A 25,202-nucleotide genomic window follows, 5' to 3' on the forward strand; every position below is an offset into this window, starting at 1 on the left:
AAGTCTCCTCCTAGTGGCTTTGTCAGGATAATACTGAGCCCTAATGTCACCTCCTTGTCAGGATAACACTGAGCCCTAATGTCACCTCCTAGTGGCTTTGTCATGATAATACTGAGCCCTAATGTCACCTCCTTGTCAGGATAACACTGAGCCCTAATGTCACCTCCTAATGTCACCTACTAGTGGCTTTGTCAGGATAATACTGGGCCCTAATGTCACCTCCTAATGTCACCTCCTAGTGGCTTTGTCAGGATAATACTGAGCCCTAATGTCAACTCCTAGTGGCTTTGTCAGGATAATACTGGGCCCTAATGTCACCTCCTAGTGGCTTTGTCAGGATAATACTGAGCCCTAATGTCACCTCCTTGTCAGGATAATACTGAGCCCTAATGTCATCTCCTAATGGCTTTGTCAGGATAATACTGAGCCCTAATGTCACCTCCTTGTCAGGATAATACTGGGCCCTAATGTCACCTCCTAGTGGCTTTGTCAGGATAATACTGAGCCCTAATGTCACCTCCTAGTGGCTTTGTCAGGACAATACTGAGCCCTAATGTCACCTCCTTGTCAGGTTAACACTGAGCCCTAATGTCACCTCCTAGTGGCTTTGTCAGGATAATACTGGGCCCTAATGTCACCTCCTTGTCAGGATAATACTGAGCCCTAATGTCACCTCCTAGTGGCTTTGTCAGGATAATACTGAGCCCTAATGTCACCTCCTTGTCAGGATAACACTGAGCCCTAATGTCACCTCCTAGTGGCTTTGTCAGGACAATACTGAGCCCTAATGTCACCTCCTTGTCAGGTTAACACTGAGCCCTAATGTCACCTCCTAGTGGCTTTGTCAGGATAATACTGAGCCCTAATGTCACCTCCTTGTCAGGATAATACTGAGCCCTAATGTCACCTCCTAGTGGCTTTGTCAGGATAATACTGAGCCCTAATGTCACCTCCTAATGTCACCTCCTAGTGGCTTTGTCAGGATAATACTGAGCCCTAATGTCACCTCCTTGTCAGGATAATACTGAGCCCTAATGTCACCTCCTAGTGGCTTTGTCAGGATAATACTGAGCCCTAATGTCACCTCCTAGTGGCTTTGTCAGGATAATACTGGGCCCTAATGTCACCTCCTAGTGGCTTTGTCAGGATAATACTGAGCCCTAATGTCACCTCCTTGTCAGGATAATACTGAGCCCTAATGTCACCTCCTAGTGGCTTTGTCAGGATAATACTGAGCCCTAATGTCACCTCCTAGTGGCTTTGTCAGGATAATACTGGGCCCTAATGTCACCTCCTTGTCAGGATAATACTGAGCCCTAATGTCACCTCTTTGTCAGGATAATACTGAGCCCTAATGTCACCTCCTTGTCAGGATAATACTGAGCCCTAATGTCACCTCCTTGTCAGGATAATACTGAGCCCTAATGTCACCTCCTAGTGGCTTTGTCAGGATAATACTGAGCCCTAATGTCACCTCCTTGTCAGGATAACACTGAGCCCTAATGTCACCTCCTAGTGGCTTTGTCAGGATAATACTGAGCCCTAATGTCACCTCCTTGTCAGGATAATACTGAGCCCTAATGTCACCTCCTAAAGTCTCCTCCTAGTGGCTTTGTCAGGATAATACTGAGCCCTAATGTCACCTCCTTGTCAGGATAACACTGAGCCCTAATGTCACCTCCTAGTGGCTTTGTCAGGATAATACTGAGCCCTAATGTCACCTCCTTGTCAGGATAACACTGAGCCCTAATGTCACCTCCTAATGTCACCTCCTAGTGGCTTTGTCAGGATAATACTGAGCCCTAATGTCACCTCCTTGTCAGGATAACACTGAGCCCTAATGTCACCTCCTAATGTCACCTCCTAGTGGCTTTGTCAGGATAATACTGGGCCCTAATGTCACCTCCTAATGTCACCTCCTAGTGGCTTTGTCAGGATAATACTGAGCCCTAATGTCACCTCCTTGTCAGGTTAACACTGAGCCCTAATGTCATCTCCTAATGGCTTTGTCAGGATAATACTGAGCCCTAATGTCACCTCCTTGTCAGGATAATACTGGGCCCTAATGTCACCTCCTAGTGGCTTTGTCAGGATAATACTGAGCCCTAATGTCACCTCCTAGTGGCTTTGTCAGGATAATACTGGGCCCTAATGTCACCTCATTGTCAGGATAATACTGAGCCCTAATGTCACCTCCTTGTCAGGATAATACTGAGCCCTAATGTCACCTCCTAGTGGCTTTGTCAGGATAATACTGAGCCCTAATGTCACCTCCTTGTCAGGATAATACTGAGCCCTAATGTCACCTCCTAGTGGCATTGTCAGGATAATACTGAGCCCTAATGTCACCTCCTTGTCAGGTTAACACTGAGCCCTAATGTCACCTCCTAGTGGCTTTGTCAGGATAATACTGGGCCCTAATGTCACCTCCTTGTCAGGTTAACACTGAGCCCTAATGTCACCTCCTAGTGGCTTTGTCAGGATAATACTGGGCCCTAATGTCACCTCCTTGTCAGGATAATACTGAGCCCTAATGTCACCTCCTAGTGGCTTTGTCAGGATAATACTGGGCCCTAATGTCACCTCCTTGTCAGGATAATACTGAGCCCTAATGTCACCTCCTAGTGGCATTGTCAGGATAATACTGAGCCCTAATGTCACCTCCTAGTGGCTTTGTCAGGATAATACTGAGCCCTAATGTCACCTCCTTGTCAGGATAATACTGAGCCCTAATGTCACCTCCTAGTGGCTTTGTCAGGATAATACTGAGCCCTAATGTCACCTCCTTGTCAGGATAACACTGAGCCCTAATGTCACCTCCTAGTGGCTTTGTCAGGATTATACTGGGCCCTAATGTCACCTCCTAGTGGCTTTGTCAGGATAATACTGAGCCCTAATGTCACCTCCTAGTGGCTTTTTCAGGATAACACTGAGCCCTAATGTCACCTCCTAGTGGCTTTGTCAGGATAATACTGACCCTAATGTCACCTCCTTGTCAGGATAATACTGAGCCCTAATGTCACCTCCTAGTGGCTTTGTCAGGATAATACTGGGCCCTAATGTCACCTCCTTGTCAGGATAATACTGAGCCCTAATGTCACCTCCTAGTGGCTTTGTCAGGATAATACTGAGCCCTAATGTCACCTCCTGGTGGCTTTGTCAGGATAATACTGAGCCCTAATGTCACCTCCTTGTCAGGATAATACTGAGCCCTAATGTCACCTCCTAGTGGCTTTGTCAGGATAATACCTAGCCCTAATGTCACCTCCTTGTCAGGATAACACTGAGCCCTAATGTCACCTCCTAGTGGCTTTGTCAGGATAATACTGGGCCCTAATGTCACCTCCTTGTCAGGATAATACTGAGCCCTAATGTCACCTCCTAGTGGCTTTGTCAGGATAATACTGAGTCCTAATGTCACCTCCTAGTGGCTTTGTCAGGATAATACTGAGCCCTAATGTCACCTCCTTGTCAGGATAATACTGAGCCCTAATGTCACCTCCTAGTGGCTTTGTCAGGATAATACTGAGCCCTAATGTCACCTCCTTGTCAGGATAACACTGAGCCCTAATGTCACCTCCTAGTGGCTTTGTCAGGATAATACTGAGCCCTAATGTCACCTCCTTGTCAGGATAATACTGAGCCCTAATGTCACCTCCTAAAGTCTCCTCCTAGTGGCTTTGTCAGGATAATACTGAGCCCTAATGTCACCTCCTTGTCAGGATAACACTGAGCCCTAATGTCACCTCCTAGTGGCTTTGTCATGATAATACTGAGCCCTAATGTCACCTCCTTGTCAGGATAACACTGAGCCCTAATGTCACCTCCTAATGTCACCTCCTAGTGGCTTTGTCAGGATAATACTGAGCCCTAATGTCAACTCCTAGTGGCTTTGTCAGGATAATACTGGGCCCTAATGTCACCTCCTAGTGGCTTTGTCAGGATAATACTGAGCCCTAATGTCACCTCCTTGTCAGGATAATACTGAGCCCTAATGTCACCTCCTAGTGGCTTTGTCAGGATAATACTGAGCCCTAATGTCACCTCCTTGTCAGGATAATACTGGGCCCTAATGTCACCTCCTAGTGGCTTTGTCAGGATAATACTGAGCCCTAATGTCACCTCCTGGCTTTGTCAGGACAATACTGAGCCCTAATGTCACCTCCTAGTGCTTTGTCAGGATAATACTGAGCCCTAATGTCACCTCCTAGTGGCTTTGTCAGGATAATACTGGGCCCTAATGTCACCTCCTTTGTCAGGATAATACTGAGCCCTAATGTCACCTCCTAGTGGCTTTGTCAGGATAATACTGAGCCCTAATGTCACCTCCTAGTGGCTTTGTCAGGATAATACTGGGCCCTAATGTCACCTCCTAGTGGCTTTGTCAGGATAATACTGAGCCCTAATGTCACCTCCTTGTCAGGATAATACTGAGCCCTAATGTCACCTCCTAGTGGCTTTGTCAGGATAATACTGAGCCCTAATGTCACCTCCTAGTGGCTTTGTCAGGATAATACTGGGCCCTAATGTCACCTCCGGTTGTCAGGATAATACTGAGCCCTAATGTCACCTCTTTGTCAGGATAATACTGAGCCCTAATGTCACCTCCGTTGTCAGGATAATACTGAGCCCTAATGTCACCTCCTTGTCAGGATAATACTGAGCCCTAATGTCACCTCCTAGTGGCTTTGTCAGGATAATACTGAGCCCTAATGTCACCTCCTTGTCAGGATAACACTGAGCCCTAATGTCACCTCCTAGTGGCTTTGTCAGGATAATACTGAGCCCTAATGTCACCTCCTTGTCAGGATAATACTGAGCCCTAATGTCACCTCCTAAAGTCTCCTCCCTAGTGGCTTTGTCAGGATAATACTGAGCCCTAATGTCACCTCCTTGTCAGGATAACACTGAGCCCTAATGTCTCCTCCTAGTGGCTTTGTCATGATAATACTGAGCCCTAATGTCACCTCCTTGTCAGGATAACACTGAGCCCCAATGTCACCTCCTAATGTCACCTCCTAGTGGCTTTGTCAGGATAATACTGAGCCCTAATGTCACCTCCTTGTCAGGATAACACTGAGCCCTAATGTCACCTCCTAATGTCACCTCCTAGTGGCTTTGTCAGGATAATACTGGGCCCTAATGTCACCTCCTAATGTCACCTCCTAGTGGCTTTGTCAGGATAATACTGAGCCCTAATATCACCTCCTTGTCAGGTTAACACTGAGCCCTAATGTCACCTCCTAGTGGCTTTGTCAGGATAATACTGAGCCCTAATGTCACCTCCTTGTCAGGATAATACTGGGCCCTAATGTCACCTCCTAGTGGCTTTGTCAGGATAATACTGAGCCCTAATGTCACCTCCTAGTGGCTTTGTCAGGACAATACTGAGCCCTAATGTCACCTCCTTGTCAGGTTAACACTGAGCCCTAATGTCACCTCCTAGTGGCTTTGTCAGGATAATACTGGGCCCTAATGTCACCTCCTTGTCAGGATAATACTGAGCCCTAATGTCACCTCCTAGTGGCTTTGTCAGGATAATACTGAGCCCTAATGTCACCTCCTTGTCAGGATAACACTGAGCCCTAATGTCACCTCCTAGTGGCTTTGTCAGGACAATACTGAGCCCTAATGTCACCTCCTTGTCAGGTTAACACTGAGCCCTAATGTCACCTCCTAGTGGCTTTGTCAGGATAATACTGAGCCCTAATGTCACCTCCTTGTCAGGATAATACTGAGCCCTAATGTCACCTCCTAGTGGCTTTGTCAGGATAATACTGAGCCCTAATGTCACCTCCTTGTCAGGATAACACTGAGCCCTAATGTCACCGCCTAGTGGCTTTGTCAGGATAATACTGAGCCCTAATGTCACCTCCTTGTCAGGATAATACTGAGCCCTAATGTCACCTCCTAAAGTCTCCTCCTAGTGGCTTTGTCAGGATAATACTGAGCCCTAATGTCACCTCCTTGTCAGGATAACACTGAGCCCTAATGTCACCTCCTAGTGGCTTTGTCATGATAATACTGAGCCCTAATGTCACCTCCTTGTCAGGATAACACTGAGCCCTAATGTCACCTCCTAATGTCACCTCCTAGTGGCTTTGTCAGGATAATACTGGGCCCTAATGTCACCTCCTAATGTCACCTCCTAGTGGCTTTGTCAGGATAATACTGAGCCCTAATGTCAACTCCTAGTGGCTTTGTCAGGATAATACTGGGCCCTAATGTCACCTCCTAATGTCACCTCCTAGTGGCTTTGTCAGGATAATACTGAGCCCTAATGTCACCTCCTTGTCAGGTTAACACTGAGCCCTAATGTCTCCTCCTAGTGGCTTTGTCATGATAATACTGAAACCTAATGTCACCTCCTTGTCAGGATAATACTGAGCCCTAATGTCAACTCCTAGTGGCTTTGTCAGGATAATACTGAGCCCTAATGTCACCTCCTTGTCAGGATAATACTGAGCCCTAATGTCATCTCCTAGTGGCTTTGTCAGGATAATACTGAGCCCTAATGTCACCTCCTTGTCAGGATAATACTGGGCCCTAATGTCACCTCCTAGTGGCTTTGTCAGGATAATACTGAGCCCTAATGTCACCTCCTAGTGGCTTTGTCAGGACAATACTGAGCCCTAATGTCACCTCCTTGTCAGGATAACACTGAGCCCTAATGTCACCTCCTAGTGGCTTTGTCATGATAATACTGAGCCCTAATGTCACCTCCTTGTCAGGATAACACTGAGCCCTAATGTCACCTCCTAATGTCACCTCCTAGTGGCTTTGTCAGGATAATACTGGGCCCTAATGTCACCTCCTAATGTCACCTCCTAGTGGCTTTGTCAGGATAATACTGAGCCCTAATGTCAACTCCTAGTGGCTTTGTCAGGATAATACTGGGCCCTAATGTCACCTCCTAATGTCACCTCCTAGTGGCTTTGTCAGGATAATACTGAGCCCTAATGTCACCTCCTTGTCAGGTTAACACTGAGCCCTAATGTCTCCTCCTAGTGGCTTTGTCATGATAATACTGAAACCTAATGTCACCTCCTTGTCAGGATAATACAGAGCCCTAATGTCAACTCCTAGTGGCTTTGTCAGGATAATACTGAGCCCTAATGTCACCTCCTTGTCAGGATAATACTGAGCCCTAATGTCATCTCCTAATGGCTTTGTCAGGATAATACTGAGCCCTAATGTCACCTCCTTGTCAGGATAATACTGGGCCCTAATGTCACCTCCTAGTGGCTTTGTCAGGATAATACTGAGCCCTAATGTCACCTCCTAGTGGCTTTGTCAGGACAATACTGAGCCCTAATGTCACCTCCTTGTCAGGTTAACACTGAGCCCTAATGTCACCTCCTAGTGGCTTTGTCAGGATAATACTGGGCCCTAATGTCACCTCCTTGTCAGGTTAACACTGAGCCCTAATGTCACCTCCTAGTGGCTTTGTCAGGATAATACTGAGCCCTAATGTCACCTCCTAGTGGCTTTGTCAGGATAATACTGGGCCCTAATGTCACCTCCTTGTCAGGATAATACTGAGCCCTAATGTCACCTCCTAGTGGCTTTGTCAGGATAATACTGGGCCCTAATGTCACCTCCTTGTCAGGATAATACTGAGCCCTAATGTCACCTCCTCGTGGCATTGTCAGGATAATACTGAGCCCTAATGTCACCTCCTAGTGGCTTTGTCAGGATAATACTGAGCCCTAATGTCACCTCCTTGTCAGGATAATACTGAGCCCTAATGTCACCTCCTTGTCAGGATAATACTGAGCCCTAATGTCACCTCCTAGTGGCTTTGTCAGGATAATACTGAGCCCTAATGTCACCTCCTTGTCAGGATAACACTGAGCCCTAATGTCACCTCCTAGTGGCTTTGTCAGGATAATACTGAGCCCTAATGTCACCTCCTTGTCAGGATAATACTGAGCCCTAATGTCACCTCCTAAAGTCTCCTCCTAGTGGCTTTGTCAGGATAATACTGAGCCCTAATGTCACCTCCTTGTCAGGATAACACTGAGCCCTAATGTCTCCTCCTAGTGGCTTTGTCATGATAATACTGAGCCCTAATGTCACCTCCTTGTCAGGATAACACTGAGCCCTAATGTCACCTCCTAATGTCACCTCCTAGTGGCTTTGTCATGATAATACTGAGCCCTAATGTCACCTCCTTGTCAGGATAACACTGAGCCCTAATGTCACCTCCTAATGTCACCTCCTAGTGGCTTTGTCAGGATAATACTGGGCCCTAATGTCACCTCCTAATGTCACCTCCTAGTGGCTTTGTCAGGATAATACTGAGCCCTAATGTCACCTCCTAGTGGCTTTGTCAGGATAATACTGGGCCCTAATGTCACCTCCTAATGTCACCTCCTAGTGGCTTTGTCAGGATAATACTGAGCCCTAATGTCACCTCCTTGTCAGGATAATACTGAGCCCTAATGTCACCTCCTAATGGCTTTGTCAGGATAATACTGAGCCCTAATGTCACCTCCTTGTCAGGATAATACTGGGCCCTAATGTCACCTCCTAGTGGCTTTGTCAGGATAATACTGAGCCCTAATGTCACCTCCTAGTGGCTTTGTCAGGACAATACTGAGCCCTAATGTCACCTCCTTGTCAGGATAACACTGAGCCCTAATGTCACCTCCTAGTGGCTTTGTCAGGACAATACTGAGCCCTAATGTCACCTCCTTGTCAGGTTAACACTGAGCCCTAATGTCACCTCCTAGTGGCTTTGTCAGGATAATACTGAGCCCTAATGTCACCTCCTTGTCAGGATAATACTGAGCCCTAATGTCACCTCCTAGTGGCTTTGTCAGGATAATACTGAGCCCTAATGTCACCTCCTAATGTCACCTCCTAGTGGCTTTGTCAGGATAATACTGAGCCCTAATGTCACCTCCTAGTGGCTTTGTCAGGATAATACTGAGCCCTAATGTCACCTCCTAATGTCACCTCCTGGTGGCTTTGTCAGGATAATACTGAGCCCTAATGTCGCCTCCTAGTGGCTTTGTCAGGATAATACTGAGCCCTAATGTCACCTCCTTGTCAGGATAATACTGAGCCCTAATGTCACCTCCTAGTGGCTTTGTCAGGATAATACTGAGCCCTAATGTCACCTCCTTGTCAGGATAATACTGAGCCCTAATGTCACCTCCTAATGTTACCTCCTAGTGGCTTTGTCAGGATAATACTGAGCCCTAATGTCACCTCCTTGTCAGGATAACACTGAGCCCTAATGTCACCTCCTAGTGGCTTTGTCAGGATAATACTGAGCCCTAATGTCACCTCCTAATGGCTTTGTCAGGATAATACTGAGCCCTAATGTCACCTCCTTGTCAGGATAATACTGAGCCCTAATGTCACCTCCTAGTGGCTTTGTCAGGATAATACTGAGCCCTAATGTCACCTCCTTGTCAGGATAATACTGAGCCCTAATGTCACCTCCTAGTGGCTTTGTCAGGATAATACTGAGCCCTAATGTCACCTCCTTGTCAGGTTAACACTGAGCCCTAATGTCTCCTCCTAGTGGCTTTGTCAGGATAATACTGAGCCCTAATGTCACCTCCTTGTCAGGATAACACTGAGCCCTAATGTCACCTCCTAATGGCTTTGTCAGGATAATACTGAGCCCTAATGTCACCTCCTTGTCAGGATAATACTGAGCCCTAATGTCATCTCCTAGTGGCTTTGTCAGGATAATACTGAGCCCTAATGTCACCTCCTAGTGGCTTTGTCAGGATAATACTAAGCCCTAATGTCACCTCCTAATGTCACTTCGTAGATCGACTAACTTTAATAACCTGAGCATGTACTATTGGTCAAGGGAACCACGTGACATCACAACTTCAATATTTTATTAGAATGTAATTTATTAAACTATTAATACAATATATTATCCATGTAGCCCAGGGGGGGGTCCAACTCTTTCCATGGAGGGCCTGGTGTCTGCAGGTTTTCCTTTCAGTTAACAGCTGGACAACCAGGTGAGGGGGAGTTCCTTACTAATTAGTGACCTTTAATTAATCAATCAAGTACAAAGGGAGGAAGGAAAGGTTTTCCCCCAGACACTCAGCCCTCTGTGGAATGGAGTTGGACACGTGATCCAGACCATCAAAAAACATCAGAGTACAAAAAAAAACATGTTTTATTCCATAAAGCCGCGTTTTAACAGAATTGAAAACAAGGTAACGATCTTGGGCATGAACTCAAAAATACACAGAACTAAACGATTTGATGTTAAAAACATCTCATCGTTACGTCTTCTAGAAAATAAAAAAAATAAAGATACATTGAAAAGCAACAAATTCCCACAACCATATTTTAGTTGACAGCTTGGATCTGAACCATGATATTCTTCTGACTGGTCCGTGTTCACTCCTGCTCCGGCACCACCGGCACCACCGGCACCACCACCGGCACCACCAGCACCACCAGCACCACCACCAGCACCACCGGCACCACCAGCACCACCACCACCACCAGCACCACCGGCACCACCGGCACCACCAGCACCACCACCAGCACCACCACCACCACCGGCACCACCGGCACCACCACCAGCACCACCGGCACCACCAGCACCACCACCACCACCGGCACCACCAGCACCACCAGCACCGTGACGCCGTCAGAGAGGCTCTCGCCCGTTAACAGCTTTAAACAGCTCAGTTATACAGGAATAAAGAGCACAGAGAAGGACCAAATGGCAACCTATTCCCAACACAGGGGGGCTAAAGTAGTACACTATATAGGGATTAGGGTGGCATTGGGACCTGGGATAAAGTAGTGCACTATATAGGGATTAGGGTGGCATTGGGACCTGGGATAAAGTAGTGCACTATATAGGGATTAGGGTGGCATTTGGGACCTGGGCTAAAGTAGTGCACTATATAGGGATTAGGGTGGCATTGGGACCTGGGCTAAAGTAGTGCACTATATAGGGATTAGGGTGGCATTTGGGACCTGGGCTAAAGTAGTGCACTATATAGGGATTAGGGTGGCATTGGGACCTGGGCTAAAGTAGTGCACTATATAGGGATTAGGGTGGCATTGGGACCTGGGCTAAAGTAGTGCACTATAATAGGGATTAGGGTGGCATTTGGGACCTGGGCTAAAGTAGTGCACTATATAGGGATTAGGGTGGCATTGGGACCTGGGCTAAAGTAGTGCACTATATAGGGATTAGGGTGGCATTGGGACCTGGGCTAAAGTAGTGCACTATATAGGGATTAGGGTGGCATTGGGACCTGGGCTAAAGTAGTGCACTATATAGGGATTAGGGTGGCATTGGGACCTGGACTAAAGTAGTGCACTATATAGGGAATAGGGTGGCATTTGGGACGCACTGTAAACCCTCCAGTCTCCTCGACATTATTGTTCACTGCCACAGGTGTTTTATTGAAATGTTTCAGAGTAAATCAAAGTTTAAACCCTCTTCCCATGATAGGGTGAACTGTTTCTTAACGCATAGAGGATATTAAACCTTCAACCTAAAGAGAGAGTACAACAGGTGTGTGTGTGTACAGGTGTGTCTCTGTAAAGGTGTGTGTACAGGTGTGTCTCTGTAAAGGTGTGTCTCTGTAAAGGTGTGTGTGTGTGTACAGGTGTGTCCCTGTAAAGGTGTGTGTGTGTGTACAGGTGTGTCTCTGTAAAGGTGTGTCTCTGTAAAGGTGTGTGTGTGTACAGGTGTGTCTCTGTAAAGGTGTGTGTACAGGTGTGTCTCTGTAAAGGTGTGTGTACAGGTGTGTCTCTGTAAAGGTGTGTGTGTGTACAGGTGTGTCCCTGTAAAGGTGTGTGTGTGTACAGGTGTGTGTACAGGTGTGTGTGTGTACAGGTGTGTGTACAGGTGTGTGTGTGTGTACAGGTGTGTGTACAGGTGTGTGTCAGTGGAAGCCGATGCGCAGCGCCTTGTTCTTGACCATGGTAAACTTGGAGACGAACACGGAGGCGTGGGCGGGGTTGACCAGGTAACGGTAGGTCTTGGTGACGGCGGGCGGAGGCTCGGCCGGGGTGATGGGAGGAGCCTGCTGGAGGGACGAGGCCGAGGGGGAGAGGAACGCAGACGCACGAGTCACATAGTCCACCAGACGACTGTACTGCTGCTCTGATAACCACTCCCTCCCACTGTCACTCTGAGGGGAGGAGAGGGGGGGGAGAGGGGGGGAGGAGAGGAGAGAGAGGGGAGGAGGAGGAGGAGGAGGAAGGGGAGAGGAGGAGAGGAAGAGAGAGGGGGAGGAGGAGGAGGAGGAAGGGGAGAGGAGGAGGAGAGGGGAGGAGGAGGAGGAGAGGAAGAGAGAGGGGGAGGAGGAGAGGGGAGGAGGAGGAGGAGAGGAAGAGAGAGGGGGAGGAGGAGAGGGAGGAGGAGGAGGAGAGGAAGAGAGAGGGGAGGAGGAGGAGGAGGAGAGGAAGAGAGAGGGGGAGGAGGAGAGGGGAGGAGGAGAGGAAGAGAGAGGGGAGGGGGAGAGGGGATGGAGGAGGTTTAGTGATGTTTCCTGCATGTTCTGAAATCTGAATATTTTTGTTCACTGTAGTTGGATAAAGATAAACACGTCTGTTAAATGACCATATGATGATCACCCCTCTCATCCCCACCTCACCCACCCATCCCTCACCCCTACCATCCCTCACCCCTACCATCCCTCACCCCTACCATCCTCACCCCTACCATCCCTCACCCCTTACCATCCCTCACCCTCCCATCACCCCCTCACCCCCCACCCATCCCTCACCCCCCACCCATCCCTCACCCCCACCCATCCCTCACCCTCCCTCACCCCCACACCCCACCCCTACCATCCCTCACCCTCCCTCCCTCACCCCTACCATCCCTCACCCCCTCACCCCCCACCCCTACCATCCCTCACCCCCACCCCTACCATCCCTCACCCTCCCTCCCTCCCTCCCTCACCCCCCACCCCACCCCTACCTCACCCTCCCTCCCTCACCCCCCCACCCCTACCTCTACATCGTTGGTGAGTCTCTGCTGCTGCAGCGTGAGGGTCAGCGCCCCCAGGTGGTGGGGGTCTTGTTGACAGACCACCTCAGTGATGGGGAAAGCCTGCTGCTGTGTGTCCTCAGACAGACTGACCACAAACACCACCTCCCCTGTCAGCAGCAGACACCCAGCATGCTCCTGGCCCGACCCAGACACTATCACCACCTCCAGGGACATGTGGACCTCTGGACGACCCAGGGACTGGAGCATCTTCCTGGGGAGGGGAGGAAGAGGAGACAGACACCCAGCACAGAGAGAGGTCAGCCGACAGATGAATATACAACAATCCCATTAGACCACATGGCCATAGGTGACCAGTATGTCCATACAAATGTATACACACATGTTAAGTCTGTAGATATGTTGTACCTATTCAAACACTACCACACATGTTAAGTCTGTAGATATGATGTACCTATTCAAACACTACCACGCATGTTAAGTCTGTAGATATGTTGTACCTATTGAAACACTACCACACATGTTAAGTCACTAGATATGTTGTACCTATTGAAACACTACCACGCATGTTAAGTCTGTAGATATGTTGTACCTATTGAAACACTACCACACATGTTAAGTCACTAGATATGTTGTACCTATTCAAACACTACCACACATGTTAAGTCACTAGATATGTTGTACCTATTGAAACACTACCACACATGTGAAGTCACTAGATATGCTGTACCTATTGAAACACTACCACACATGTTAAGTCACTAGATATGTTGTACCTATTCAAACACTACCACACATGTTAAGTCTCTAGATATGTTGTACCTATTCAAACACTATCACACATGTTAAGTCTCTAGATATGTTGTACCTATTCAAACACTACCACACATGTTAAGTCTCTAGATATGTTGTACCTATTCAAACACTACCACACATGTTAAGTCACTAGATATGTTGTACCTATTGAAACACTACCACACATGTGAAGTCACTAGATATGTTGTACCTATTGAAACACTACCACACATGTTAAGTCATTAGATATGCTGTACCTATTCAAACACTACCACACATGTTAAGTCTCTAGATATGTTGTACCTATTCAAACACTACCACACATGTTAAGTCGCTGTACCTATTGAAACACTACCACACATGTTAAGTCACTAGATATGTTGTACCTATTCAAACACTACCACACATGTTAAGTCTCTAGATATGTTGTACCTATTCAAACACTATCACACATGTTAAGTCTCTAGATATGTTGTACCTATTCAAACACTACCACACATGTTAAGTCACTAGATATGTTGTACCTATTGAAACACTACCACACATGTTAAGTCACTAGATATGTTGTACCTATTCAAACACTACCACACATGTTAAGTCTCTAGATATGTTGTACCTATTCAAACACTACCACACATGTTAAGTCGCTGTACCTATTAAACACTACCACACATGTTAAGTCACTAGATATGTTGTACCTATTCAAACACTACCACACATGTTAAGTCGCTGTACCTATTGAAACACTACCACACATGTTAAGTCACTAGATATGTTGTACCTATTCAAACACTACCATACATGTTAAGTCTCTAGATATGTTGTACCTATTCAAACACTACCACACATGTGAAGTCACTAGATATGTTGTACCTATTGAAACACTACCACACATGTGAAGTCACTAGATATGTTGTACCTATTCAAACACTACCACACATGTGAAGTCACTAGATATGTTGTACCTATTCAAACACTACCACACATGTTACCCCTACTCTGACGATAAGTGCCATGGGATCTTTAGTGACCACAGAGAGTCAGGACACCCGTTTAACGTCCCATCCAAAAGACGGCATCCTACACAGGGCAATGTCCCCAATCACTGCACCGGGGCGTTGGAATAATAATTGTTTTAGACCAGAGGAAAGAGTGCCTCCTACTGGCCCTCCAAAACCACTTCCAGAAGCATCTGGTCTCCCAGAACGACCAGAACCAAACCTGCTTAGTCTCAGAACCAAACCAGCAGTGGGATGCAGGGTGGTTCTGCTGGCCGTGCTGAAGGAAACCACTTCCAGAACCATCTGGTCTCCCAGAACGACCAGAACCAAACCTGCTTAGTCTCAGAACCAAACCAGCAGTGGGATGCAGGGTGGTTCTGCTGGCCGTACTGAAGGAAACCACTTCCAGAACCATCTGGTCTCCCAGAACGACCAGAACCAAACCTGCTTAGTCTCAGAACCAAACCAGCAGTGGGATGCAGGGTGGTTCTGCTGGCCGTGCTGAAGGAAACCACTTCCAGAACCATCTGGTCTCCCAGAACGACCAGAACCAAACCTGCTTAGTCTCAGAACCAAACCAGCAGTGGGATGCAGGGTGGTTCTGCTGGCCGTGCTGAAGGAAACCACTTCCAGAACCATCTGGTCTCCCAGAACGACCAGAACCAAACCTGCTTAGTCTCAGAACCAAAGCAGCAGTGGGATGCAGGGTGGTTCTGCTGGCCGTGCTGAAGGAAACCACTTCCTGAACCATCTGGTCTCCCAGAACGACCAGAACCAAACCTGCTTAGTCTCAGAACCAAACCAGCAGTGGGATGCAGGGTGGTTCTGCTGGCCGTGCTGAAGGAAACCACTTCCTGAACCATCTGGTCTCCCAGAACGACCAGAACCAAACCTGCTTAGTCTCAGAACCAAACCAGCAGTGGGATGCAGGGTGGTTCTGCTGGCCGTGCTGAAGGAAACCACTTCCAGAACCATCTGGTCTCCCAGAACGACCAGAACCAAACCTGCTTAGTCTCAGAACCAAACCAGCAGTGGGATGCAGGGTGGTTCTGCTGGCCGTGCTGAAGGAAACCACTTCAGAACCATCTGGTCTCCCAGAACGACCAGAACCAAACCTGCTTAGTCTCAGAACCAAACCAGCAGTGGGATGCAGGGTGGTTCTGCTGGCCGTGCTGAAGGAAACCACTTCCAGAAGCATCTGGTCTCCCAGAACGACCAGAACCAAACCTGCTTAGTCTCAGAACCAAACCAGCAGTGGGATGCAGGGGTGGTTCTGCTGGCCGTGCTGAAGGAAACCACTTCCAGAACCATCTGGTCTCCCAGAACGACCAGAACCAAACCTGCTTAGTCTCAGAACCAAACCAGCAGTGGGATGCAGGGTGGTTCTGCTGGCCGTGCTGAAGGAAACCACTTCCAGAACCATCTGGTCTCCCAGAACGACCAGAACCAAACCTGCTTAGTCTCAGAACCAAACCAGCAGTGGGATGCAGGGTGGTTCTGCTGGCCGTGCTGAAGGAAACCACTTCCAGAACCATCTGGTCTCCCAGAACGACCAGAACCAAACCTGCTTAGTCTCAGAACCAAACCAGCAGTGGGATGCAGGGTGGTTCTGCTGGCCGTGCTGAAGGAAACCACTTCCAGAACCATCTGGTCTCCCAGAACGACCAGAACCAAACCTGCTTAGTCTCAGAGCCAAACCAGCAGTGGGATGCAGGGTGGTTCTGCTGGCCGTGCTGAAGGAAACCACTTCCAGAACCATCTGGTCTCCCAGAACGACCAGAACCAAACCTGCTTAGTCTCAGAACCAAACCAGCAGTGGGATGCAGGGTGGTTCTGCTGGCCGTGCTGAAGGAAACCACTTCCAGAACCATCTGGTCTCCCAGAACGACCAGAACCAAACCTGCTTAGTCTCAGAACCAAACCAGCAGTGGGATGCAGGGTGGTTCTGCTGGCCGTGCTGAAGGAAACCACTTCCAGAACCATCTGGTCTCCCAGAACGACCAGAACCAAACCTGCTTAGTCTCAGAACCAAACCAGCAGTGGGATGCAGGGTGGTTCTGCTGGCCGTGCTGAAGGAAACCACTTCCAGAACCATCTGGTCTCCCAGAACGACCAGAACCAAACCTGCTTAGTCTCAGAGCCAAACCAGCAGTGGGATGCAGGGTGGTTCTGCTGGCCGTGCTGAAGGAAACCACTTCCAGAACCATCTGGTCTCCCAGAACGACCAGAACCAAACCTGCTTAGTCTCAGAGCCAAACCAGCAGTGGGATGCAGGGTGGTTCTGCTGGCCGTGCTGAAGGAAACCACTTCCTGGATAACAAGGGCACTAACTTTCAGACACAGTGAACTCAGCCAATCAGCCCTCTCAGTAACAGATACAACACACTGCCCATAGACTTGACAAACTGAACTGTTTACTACACTTTTACATTATAAATCACTGCTCAAATCAAACCAAGCCTGTACACACGACTTACCTCTGTCTCCTCATATGTAAGAGGACAGCTGATGACAGTGTTTTTAACAGATTGTTGTTGTTAGAATCATATTGTATTGAATGTAATGTATTCCTATGGGTTTGTAGTGAGTATTTGTGTTTGCGTATCGGCTGTGTATTTGCCCTGAACTTCCCAGGACATTTACACGGATGTTGTATTACTGTAATATTGATAATGTTTAATGTTTCACTAGCTTTAAGCACCAGCTGTCAGAGCAGCTCACAGATCACTGCACCTGTACATAGCCCATCTATAATTTAGCCCCAACTACTACCTCTTCCCCTACTGTATTTTATTTATTTTGCTCCTTTGCACCCCATTATTTATATTTCTACTTTGCACTTTCTTCCACTACAAATCTACCATTCCAGTGTTTTACTTGCTATATTGTATTTACTTTGCCACCATGGCCTTTTTATTGCCTTTACCTCCCTTATCTCACATCATTTGCTCACATTGTATATAGACTTGTTTTTCTACTGTATTATTGATTACTGTATGTTGTTTTACCCCATGTGTAACTCGTGTTGTTGTATGTTGTCGAACTGATTTGCTTTATCTTGGCCAGGTCGCAATTGTAAATGAGAACATGTTCTCAACTTGCCTACCTGGTTTAAATAAAGGTGAAATAAATAAATACAATTTTAAAAATGTACACTGTCCCTGTTAAATAAATACATTAATTCCACGGTCCTCCAAGAGTTTCTGAATCCGTTTTCTACTTCAGTTTGCTCCTCCGTTCCTGCAGCTTGGTGGGGAAGCAAGCTATCAGCAGGGATCCCTTCCTTTCATAAAGGTAACGTGGCTGTGTGTGTGTGTGTGTGTGTGTGTGTGTGTGTGTATAGAGAGTTCAGTTCTTACCAGACGTATTTGACGTGACTGTTGGGGGCGAGGGGCTGACTTCTGGTCTGCTGGGAGGTACAGCTGTTTGGGAAGCTGCCAGAGACCAGCCCCATGAAGGATACCTGCTCAGGACAACCATCACACACACACACACACACACACACACACACACACACACACACACACACACACACACACACACACACACACACACACACACGTAGAGTAGATAAAAGCAGAAGGTTCAGTGTACAGTAGACTAGTCCCCACAGGAGTGTGTGTGTGTGTGTGTGTGTGTGTGTGTGTGTGTCTACATGTGCAGCTTGTTGCCTCGTCTTCCTGTCAGCCGTGAAGTGACTTGATGACATCATGCATTTGAAAACAGGTCATAAAACATTCTACTGCTGATGATGTCACTGCTCTGGCCCTCTGGGACATACACCCCCTCCCTGTGTGTTGTGGAATGTACTCTAGCAGTGTGTGTGTGTGTGTGTGTAGCTAGCTAGCTAGCTAGGGGAGCTAGATCAGTCCCCAGGGTACCATGGTTCTGACAGTTAATAAACACTCTAGGGCCCAGTTAATAAACACTCCAGGGCCCAGTTAATAAACACTCCAGGGCCCAGTTAATAAACACTCCAGGGCCCAGTTAATTAACATTACATTACAGCCTGTTAGCCTACCGCTATGCTAGGACCGCTACAACCCCATAGACTGAGTATTACAGCCTGTTAGCATACCGCTACGCTAGGACTGCTACCACCCCATAGACTGGGCATGACCGCATGTTAGCATACCGCTACGCTAGGACTGCTACCACCCCATAGACTGGGTATTACAGCCTGTTAGCATACCGCTACGCTAGGACTGCTACCACCCCATAGACTGGGTATTACAGCCTGTTAGCATACCGCTACGCTAGGACTGCTACCACCCCATAGACTGGGTATTACAGCCTGTTAGCATACCGCTATGCTAGGACCCCATAGACTGGGCATTACAGCCTGTTAGCATACCGCTACGCTAGGACCGCTACCACCCCATAGACTGGGTATTACAGCCTGTTAGCATACCGCTACGCTAGGACTGCTACGACCCCATAGACTGGGTATTACAGCCTGTTAGCATACCGCTATGCTAGGATCGCTACCACCCCATAAACTGGGTATTACAGCCTGTTAGCATACCGCTACGCTAGGACCCCATAGACTGGGTATTACAGCCTGTTAGCATACCGCTACGCTAGGACCCCATATACTGGGTATTACAGCCTGTTAGCATACCGCTAGGCTAGGACTGCTACCACCCCATAGACTGGGTATTACAGCCTGTTAGCATACCGCTACGCTAGGACTGCTACCACCCCATAGACTGGGCATGACCGCATGTTAGCATACCGCTACGCTAGGACTGCTACCACCCCATAGACTGGGTATTACAGCCTGTTAGCATACCGCTACGCTAGGACTGCTACCACCCCATAGACTGGGTATTACAGCCTGTTAGCATACCGCTACGCTAGGACTGCTACCACCCCATAGACTGGGTATTACAGCCTGTTAGCATACCGCTATGCTAGGACCCCATAGACTGGGTATTACAGCCTGTTAGCATACCGCTACGCTAGGACCGCTACCACCCCATAGACTGGGTATTACAGCCTGTTAGCATACCGCTACGCTAGGACTGCTACGACCCCATAGACTGGGTATTACAGCCTGTTAGCATACCGCTATGCTAGGATCGCTACCACCCCATAAACTGGGTATTACAGCCTGTTAGCATACCGCTACGCTAGGACCCCATAGACTGGGTATTACAGCCTGTTAGCATACCGCTACGCTAGGACCCCATAGACTGGGTATTACAGCCTGTTAGCATACCGCTAGGCTAGGACTGCTACCACCCCATAGACTGGGTATTACAGCCTGTTAGCATACCGCTACGCTAGGACCCCATAGACTGGGTATTACAGCCTGTTAGCATACCGCTAGGCTAGGACTGCTACCACCCCGTAGACTGGGTATTACAGCCTGTTAGCGTACCGCTATGCTAGGACCCCATAGACTGGGTATTACAGCCTGTTAGCATACCGCTAGGCTAGGACTGACACCCCATAGACTGGGTATTACAGCCTGTTAGCATACCGCTACGCTAGGACCCCATAGACTGGGCATTACAGCCTGTTAGCATACCGCTACGCTAGGACCGCTACCACCCCATAGACTGGGTATTACAGCCTGTTAGCATACCGCTACGCTAGGACCCCATAGACTGGGCATTACAGCCTGTTAGCATACCGCTACGCTAGGACCGCTACCACCCCATAGACTGGGTATTGCATACCGCTACGCTTGGACCGCTACCACCCCATAGACTGGGTATTACAGCCTGTTAGCATACCGCTACGCTAGGACCGCTACCACCCCATAGACTGGGTATTACAGCCTGTTAGCATACCGCTACGGTAGGACCACTAGGGCTCCTTGGAGGGAGCATTACTACTGTGTGTTAGCATACCGCCAGGACCCCCAGGACAGAAGACTACAACAGGGGACTTGTAGCGTTGGAAAGGTGTTCGCCAGGCCTGAGTGACAATAAACTGGTTGTGTTGGATGTGTGTCCACTACTGTTGAACAAGTGACGTGTTAAAACAAACGATTAGGGCCGTCATTGTAAATAAGAATTTGTTCTTAGTTGACCTGCCAGTGGTAAAATAAAAGCTCAAATAAAATGTTTTAAAATAGTGAAGTGTGTGAACCCACCGTATCCCGTCTGCGAGACCAGCTCTGCGGCGCCCCCTATAGGTTTGGTAAAGATCCCCACGATGCCTTTCCCCACCCCAGAGATGACCCCTTTGGCCTTGCTGCCTGCTGAACTCTGCATCTCTGAACCCCGCTGGAAGTTCTGCATGGGTTGGTCCACGATGCCAGCTATCGCTCCTGGAGAGAACAGAGTATCACGTATTACAACAAAGCATCATAACAGAGTATTATGTATTACAACAAAGCATCATAACAGAGTATAATGTATTATAACAGAGTATCATGTATCACAACAGAGTATTATGTATTACAAGAGTATTGTAACAGAGTATTATGTATTGTAACAGAGTATTATGTATTATAACAGAGTATAATGTATTACAACAGAGTATTATGTATTACAAGAGTATCATAACAGAGTATAATGTATTGTAACAGAGTATTATGTATTGTAACAGAGTATCACGTATCATAACAGAGTATAATGTATTACAAGAGTATCATAACAGAGCATCATGTATTACAACAGAGTATTATGTATTACAAGAGTATCATAACAGAGTATAATGTATTGTAACAGAGTATTATGTATTACAAGAGTATCATAACAGAGTATAATGTATTGTAACAGAGTATCACGTATCATAACAGAGTATTATGTATTGTAACAGAGTATAATGTATTACAAGAGTATCATAACAGAGTATAATGTATTGTAACAGAGTATTATGTATTATAACAGAGTATCAAGTATTACAACAGAGTATTATGTATTACAACAGAGTATTATGTATTACAAGAGTATCATAACAGAGTATTATGTATTACAACAGAGTATTATGTATTACAAGAGTATCATAACAGAGTATAATGTATTGTAACAGATTATTATGTATTGTAACAGAGTATCACGTATTACAACAGAGTATCATGTATTGTAACAGAGTATCATGTATTACAACAGAGTATAATGTATTACGGCCTTCCCTGTGGCTCAGTTGGTAGAGCATGGTGTTTGCAACGCCAGCATGGTGTGTTAAGGTGTGGATTCCACGGAGAGTACAAAAAAATAAATAATAATAATGCCTGAAAAAATGCATGAAATGTATGCATTCACTACTGTAAGTCGCTCTGGATAAGAGCGTCTGCTAAATGACTAAAATGTAAATGTAAAATGTATTACAAGAGTATCATAACAGAGTATAATGTATTGCAACAGAGTATTATGTATTATAACAGAGTATTATGTATTATAACAGAGTATAATGTATTACAAGAGTATCATAACAGAGTATAATGTATTGTAACAGATTATTATGTATTGTAACAGAGTATCACGTATTACAACAGAGTATTATGTATTACAAGAGTATCATAACAGAGTATAATGTATTGTAACAGAGTATTATGTATTATAACAGAGTATAATGTATTACAACAGAGTATTATGTATTACAAGAGTATCATAACAGAGTATAATGTATTGTAACAGAGTATTATGTATTGTAACAGAGTATCACGTATCATAACAGAGTATAATGTATTGTAACAGAGTATTATGTATTATAACAGAGTATAATGTATTACAACAGAGCATCATAAGAGTATGATGTATTACAGTATTATTGGTTGCTGAAGTTCTGTGATATAAAGGAAAAAAAAGTTGCTGAAGTTCTGGCGATATTAAAGGGATATTGTAAACCAGTAATGTACAGTATGTGATTGACAGTGAGGACACAGCAGCCCCACTAAGGGATTTAACCTCCCAACCAATCACAACATGGTCCTTGGAGCCAGACATCCCCTGTCATAAGTAGCTGTTTCTCTAGTGTCTTTGAAACAGACAGACCCGAGGTGGTTATTGGGACCATGCTGGTCTCCACTGTGCTGACTGACTGACTGGCTGGCTGAGTGACTGGCTGACTGACTGGCTGGCTGGCTGACTGACTGGCTGAGTGACTGACTTACTGAGTCACTGGCTGGCTAACTGTCTGAGTGACTGACTTACTGTCTGACTGACTGTCTGTCTCCACTGTACCTACTGACTGTCTGAGTGACTGACTTACTGTCTGAGTGACTGACTGACTGTCTGACTGACTGGCTGTCTGGCTGAGTGACTGTCTGACTGACTGGCTGACTGACTGTCTGACTGACTGGCTGTCTGACTGACTGGCTATACTCTACCCACCCAGTAGGCTGATTCCCAGTCTAGACAGGCCCTGTCTGAGTCCGTCCCCCAGGCTCTCAGGTAGCTGTCTCCTCCACTCCTCCTGCCTGGTATAGTGTTCCTCATCCAGGGACAGCCGGTCCATGTTCCTGGCCAGGCTGGTCGCCAGGTTGGTGATGGATGTCAGCGTGCCTATAGGAAGAGACAGGAGGATTAACTGACTAACCTGCTCCCAGACCTGTTTCAAAATATACAGGATTTAAAGGCACAATCCTGAGTTTATATTATGGCACCTTTAGAGATGTGGTATGGTACCTTTAGAGATGTGGTATGGTACCTTTAGAGATGTGGTATGGTACCTTTAGAGATGTGGTATGGTACCTTTAGAGATGTGGTATGGTGCCTTTAGAGATGTGGTATGGTACCTTTAGAGATGTGGTATGGTACCTTTAGAGATGTGGTATGGTACCTTTAGAGATGTGGTAGAGATGTGGTATGGTACCTTTAGAGATGTGGTATGGTACCTTTAGAGATGTGGTAGAGATGTGGTATGGTACCTTTAGAGATGTGGTATGGTACCTTTAGAGATGTGGTATGGTACCTTTAGAGATGTGGTATGGTACCTTTAGAGATGTGGTATGGTACCTTTAGAGATGTGGTATGGTACCTTTAGAGATGTGGTATGGTACCTTTAGAGATGTGGTATGGTACCTTTAGAGATGTGGTAGAGATGTGGTATGGTACCTTTAGAGATGTGGTATGGTACCTTTAGAGATGTGGTATGGTACCTTTAGAGATGTGGTATGGTACCTTTAGAGATGTGGTATGGTACCTTTAGAGATGTGGTATGGTACCTTTAGAGATGTGGTAGAGATGTGGTATGGTGCCTTTAGAGATGTGGTATGGTACCTTTAGAGATGTGGTATGGTACCTTTAGAGATGTGGTATGGTACCTTTAGAGATGTGGTATGGTACCTTTAGAGATGTGGTAGAGATGTGGTATGGTACCTTTAGAGATGTGGTATGGTACCTTTAGAGATGTGGTATGGTACCTTTAGAGATGTGGTATGGTACCTTTAGAGATGTGGTAGAGATGTGGTATGGTGCCTTTAGAGATGTGGTATGGTACCTTTAGAGATGTGGTATGGTACCTTTAGAGATGTGGTAGAGATGTGGTATGGTACCTTTAGAGATGTGGTATGGTACCTTTAGAGATGTGGTATGGTACCTTTAGAGATGTGGTATGGTACCTTTAGAGATGTGGTATGGTACCATTAGAGATGTGGTATGGTACCTTTAGAGATGTGGTATGGTACCTTTAGAGATGTGGTATGGTACCTTTAGAGATGTGGTATGGTACCTTTAGAGATGTGGTATGGTACCATTAGAGATGTGGTATGGTACCTTTAGAGATGTGGTATGGTACCTTTAGAGATGTGGTAGAGATGTGGTATGGTACCTTTAGAGATGTGGTAGAGATGTGGTATGGTACCTTTAGAGATGTGGTATGGTGCCTTTAGAGATGTGGTATGGTACCTTTAGAGATGTGTTTGACGAATGAGGTGGTTCCTCGCGACACTCCGCTGACGAAGGCCCCGGGGCCCCGGGTTAAACCCTCATATGGCAGGCGGAAGAAGTCTGCTACTCCGTTACCGATGGACCTCACCAGACTGGCAGGACTACCAAGGAGATCCAGAGACCCCACCACCCAGCCTGGAGAGAGAGGGAGAGAGGGAGGGAGAGAGAGAGAGAGAGGGAGAGAGGAAGAGAGAGGGTGAGAGAGAGAGAAAGGGAGAGAGATGGGGAGAGAGGGATCGAGCGAAAGAGGGAGAAGGAGAGAGAGGGTGAGAGAGATGGGGGAGAGAGAGAGATGGTGAGGGAGAGAGGGAGAGAGAGGGTGAGAGAGAGAGAGAGAGAGAGAGGAAGAGAGAGGGTGAGAGAGAGAGATGGTGAGGGAGAGAGGAAGAGAGAGGGTGAGAGAGAGAGAAAGGGAGAGAGATGGGGAGAGAGGGATCGAGCGAAAGAGGGAGAAGGAGAGAGAGGGTGAGAGAGATGGGGGAGAGAGAGAGATGGTGAGGGAGAGAGGGAGAGAGAGGGTGAGAGAGAGAGAGAGAGAGAGACGGGGAGAGAGAGAGGGAGATGGGGAGAGAGAGGGTGAGAGAGAGAGAGGGA

General features: G+C 47.0%; 1 protein-coding gene across 1 annotated transcript in view; it reads right to left on the reverse strand.

Moving 5' to 3' along the window:
• Positions 1-11,891: 11,891 nt before the first annotated feature.
• The window catches only part of LOC106593635 (vacuolar protein sorting-associated protein 13B), a 64,883-nt gene continuing 51,572 nt past the window's right edge, over positions 11,892-25,202 (reverse strand). Inside the window, exons 15-21 of the mRNA XM_045713434.1 lie at positions 24,567-24,743; positions 23,052-23,222; positions 20,864-21,040; positions 18,120-18,223; positions 16,880-17,070; positions 12,968-13,217; positions 11,892-12,140 (exon numbers count right to left, since the gene is read on the reverse strand). Coding sequence (XP_045569390.1) covers positions 11,892-12,140; positions 12,968-13,217; positions 16,880-17,070; positions 18,120-18,223; positions 20,864-21,040; positions 23,052-23,222; positions 24,567-24,743 — 1,319 coding nt within the window. The remainder of the gene's footprint in view (positions 12,141-12,967; positions 13,218-16,879; positions 17,071-18,119; positions 18,224-20,863; positions 21,041-23,051; positions 23,223-24,566; positions 24,744-25,202) is intronic.

Source organism: Salmo salar, unplaced genomic scaffold, assembly GCF_905237065.1.
Source record: "Salmo salar unplaced genomic scaffold, Ssal_v3.1, whole genome shotgun sequence".
NCBI classification, from domain to species: Eukaryota; Metazoa; Chordata; class Actinopteri; order Salmoniformes; family Salmonidae; genus Salmo; species Salmo salar.